At 38.2% G+C, this 3418-nt stretch overlaps 1 protein-coding gene across 1 annotated transcript; it reads left to right on the top strand.

Annotated features, from left to right (window-relative positions):
- The first annotated feature begins 900 nt into the window (after positions 1-900).
- Positions 901-1923, top strand: LOC104421376 (coatomer subunit beta'-2). Its single transcript, XM_039306740.1, has 5 exons — positions 901-969; positions 1064-1195; positions 1287-1435; positions 1619-1808; positions 1873-1923. Exons 1-5 carry the CDS (start codon positions 901-903, stop codon positions 1921-1923), a joined length of 591 nt encoding a protein of 196 aa, XP_039162674.1.
- Positions 1924-3418: the final 1495 nt, after the last annotated feature.

Raw genomic sequence — 3418 nt, 5'->3', positions numbered from 1 at the left:
GGTATGTAGAAATTCTTAGTAAACCGTAGGGGGAGAGAGAGATTGCAGAAGAATTTGTAGAAACCCAAGAGACGGAGAAGAGGACGCATAAATGTGTGAAAGAGGGCGGGAGAAATTTAATTTGGCCATCTCTTTGGAAGGTTAAGCTATTAGAGATGGCAGGAATCATATACTATATCTCGATACATATAAAGCTTCCTCATATGTTCCTGTATTTGTCAACTTGCGTATCATCTTCCACGAGCGAACTTCATTATCGGCTGAGAACAAATGATGAAAAGGCCGATCCCGGTTTGAGTTTGTCTTGCTTAACCAGTAAATACTGGAGGAGCCCGGGTCGTTACACTTTATCTCGATAAAGTGTATGCATTCCCTAATATTTTGAATATAAATCCTCTTTGCCTTTGTTAAAAGAGGAGAAAGCTTTAGCTTAGTATTAGACATTGATGATGATAACAAATCAACAACAATCCCTAACTTGTCTTTGTTAATTTCGCAATCTAATAACCTCAAGAGGACAAGTTGATCAAGGCAATTTATACATATATGTAGTTCCGCACCCTAAATGGTAATAACACACTAACGTACTTAAATGACGAAAAAAACTTCAAGAGCTCAGCATAAAGTTGTATTTATTGAAAATACAAATATTGCACTAGACTTTCTATTTTTATCGAAATAATGTTATTTGTTCCACTACCCTTTCTTATTTTCGGTTTGTTTTTATACAAAATATATTTCCTCTCTTATACTTACTAATGTGACTAAGCTGAATTTTATGAAGAATTATTTGTAATGTGTTTGAAGGAGGAGGGGAACGTCTCGTGGAGCAATATAAAGAGTCTCGTGGAGAAGGACTGGATGTGAACTCGGACAATTGAAGGACATTCACATTATGTGATGCGAGTAGCTTTTGATCCTCAAGATCCTAATGCTTCTGCAAGTGCGTCAATTGATGGAACTATAAAGGTACTCATTTTGGAGGTCTTGCTCTTAGTAAAATACATATTTCAATTTCCAAATACGCTATTTATACTCTCAGTATGATTCCCATTAGTTGCAGATTTGGAATGTTTATTCCTCTGCACCTAAGTTTACTTTGGGTGCGCATGAAAAGGGGCTGAACTTTGTTGATGACTTCTTGAGGGATGATATGCTGTATTTACTGAGTGGTTTGAATGATTACACTGCTAAGGTTTGCAAAATTTATTTTTCTTAATTTAATATATCAGTGCATTATTAGAAAGAGATCAATCGATATATGATCCGTTAAATAACAAGTACAGGTTTGGGACGATAATGGCAGAAGCTGTGTACAAACACTCCAGGGACACGAGCACAATGTTGCCGCTGTACGTGCCCTTCCTCAGCTGCCTACAGTAATCACTGGTTCAGAGGATGAGACTCTATGCATATGGGATGCAAATGGCTTCGGGTATGCATTGTGGAAGTTTGTACAGTCATAGCATACTGTGGAATGCAGCTTCAATTACACCAGTCAAATGAAAATACCGCCTCTATCTTTCCCAGATTTTCCAAAAGTTGCCATAGGATAAGACTTTATGTCCCTGGAATCTTTGCTGTTTCATGAATAACTTCGACGTTATGTTGCATACAGGCTTAAGCATGTGCTGAAATTCGGTCATGGAAGGATTTGGGATATTGCATATCAGAAAGGATCAGAAAGGATCACACCAGTACCATTCATGCCTGCTAAAAATGTTTCATTTCCTCGTTATATCCATGCTTTGACAATAATAAGCTGTTGTGATGGCCTGGGGTTTTCCATTGCTGTTATAGACATACATGTAGGCCCTGCGGTTTAAGTACAAAGATAATTGTCTCACTTTTTCGTGGCCTTTGCTCTGCCAGGTTGCAGTTCCTTGTGACAAGAGAATAGCCGTGGTTGAGATAGTGTGTTGATAGCGTGGAGCCATAAGCCAAATTTTATGTTGAATAAAACAGATCCCGACCACTGTAACTGCTACTTTCAATTTGAAGTTCAAATAAAAGTGCATATCGTTCTTCTGTCAAAGGAAGAAAGTGTCGCTTTGTACTAGTTTATGTGTATACTCTTTGCGTCCTGCCAATGATAGGATTTTCCCGTGTAACCCAAAGATATCATACTTTCCTTTTGTGGTGTGTCCTGGAGAAAGTTAATATGATCTGCGGCGTATCATGCTCCTTGTGGAATAAATGTTTCGTGAAGATTACTAAAATCACCCAAAAAACAAAAGAAAAAAGGGAAATAATGCAGCTTCGAAACATGAAAGCAACGATCTAGGAGACAACTTTAGTAATATATGTGGCAAGGCATGTTTCAAGACCTTATTTACAAGTAAAACAAGGAAGATGCATATCAAGCAGGTTGATACTTGTAAATATGACTTGAAACGATTCTTAATCTCTAATGACTTGGAATGCTTCTGCATAACTCATGTCCACAACAAGGCGATACTCCTAAAGCTGTGAGGGATTTGACTCGATCTTTGTCCCATTTCCCCAACGCAAGTTTTAATAAATCTGCGGCAAATGGAATATGAAGGGGGTTCACATCATGCTAATATTATTGAAAAAGCAGATTCATTTTGTGCGCGAACGAAAGCATGGATGGGATCTCGGATAGCGTCAGGAGCAACTCAAAAGACTTATCGAACGTATATTTGGGGCCATTTAGCTAAATTAATACTGAGATGAAAGCCTTTCAACGAGCTTCATCACCAGTCAAAAAGACTAAAGTGGAATGCAATGCTATTGCAACTTTTTGAGTTATTGAGGTGTAAATTTGTACAAAACTTCTTAGTATGCCTCCGGGTTCTTTGCCTTTGCCTGAAAATCTTCTTCACGATCCCAGGCTGAACTCTCGTGTTTGGGTTGTGTCCCGTAACCACTCCAATGATCAGTCTGATTCCGCGATACAGCAGACAATTTTCCAGTCTAGTTCTTCAATCCATATACTCCACTACAATGTTCGGTTGTGGCCGAAAACAATTTTGGTGTGCTCTTTTGATTTGAATTTAAACGGAAAACTAGACAAATTTATAACAAAGAGGGCCTCGTTATGCTGATTCCTCCAAAACATGGAGGCCATGGCTCATTACCTTGTTTGATCGACATAAGAGAAATGAGGCGAAGGAAACTTATGCATAATGGTTTGTCCAAAACGAATAAAGCTAAAACCTTTTCTAGCCGGCATGAGAAATTGTATTCTTAGCTATCTAATGAGTACATCAAGTCAATTTCGTGGAAATGATCACTCATATATTGTTTACTTGGTGAAACTGGAGACACTTTATTTGAAATCTTATATCTAGATGGTAGATACTTGGATGCTATCGTGAAGCACAAAACATATTGAAAAGGTATGTCATGATGCGCACCTAGCAATGAGCGATTTAGTTTCACAACAGACCGTAAG

The sequence above is a fragment of the Eucalyptus grandis genome, chromosome 2 (assembly GCF_016545825.1).
Source record: "Eucalyptus grandis isolate ANBG69807.140 chromosome 2, ASM1654582v1, whole genome shotgun sequence".
NCBI lineage: Eukaryota > Viridiplantae > Streptophyta > Magnoliopsida > Myrtales > Myrtaceae > Eucalyptus > Eucalyptus grandis.
This window is presented reverse-complemented; position numbering and strand designations above follow the sequence as displayed.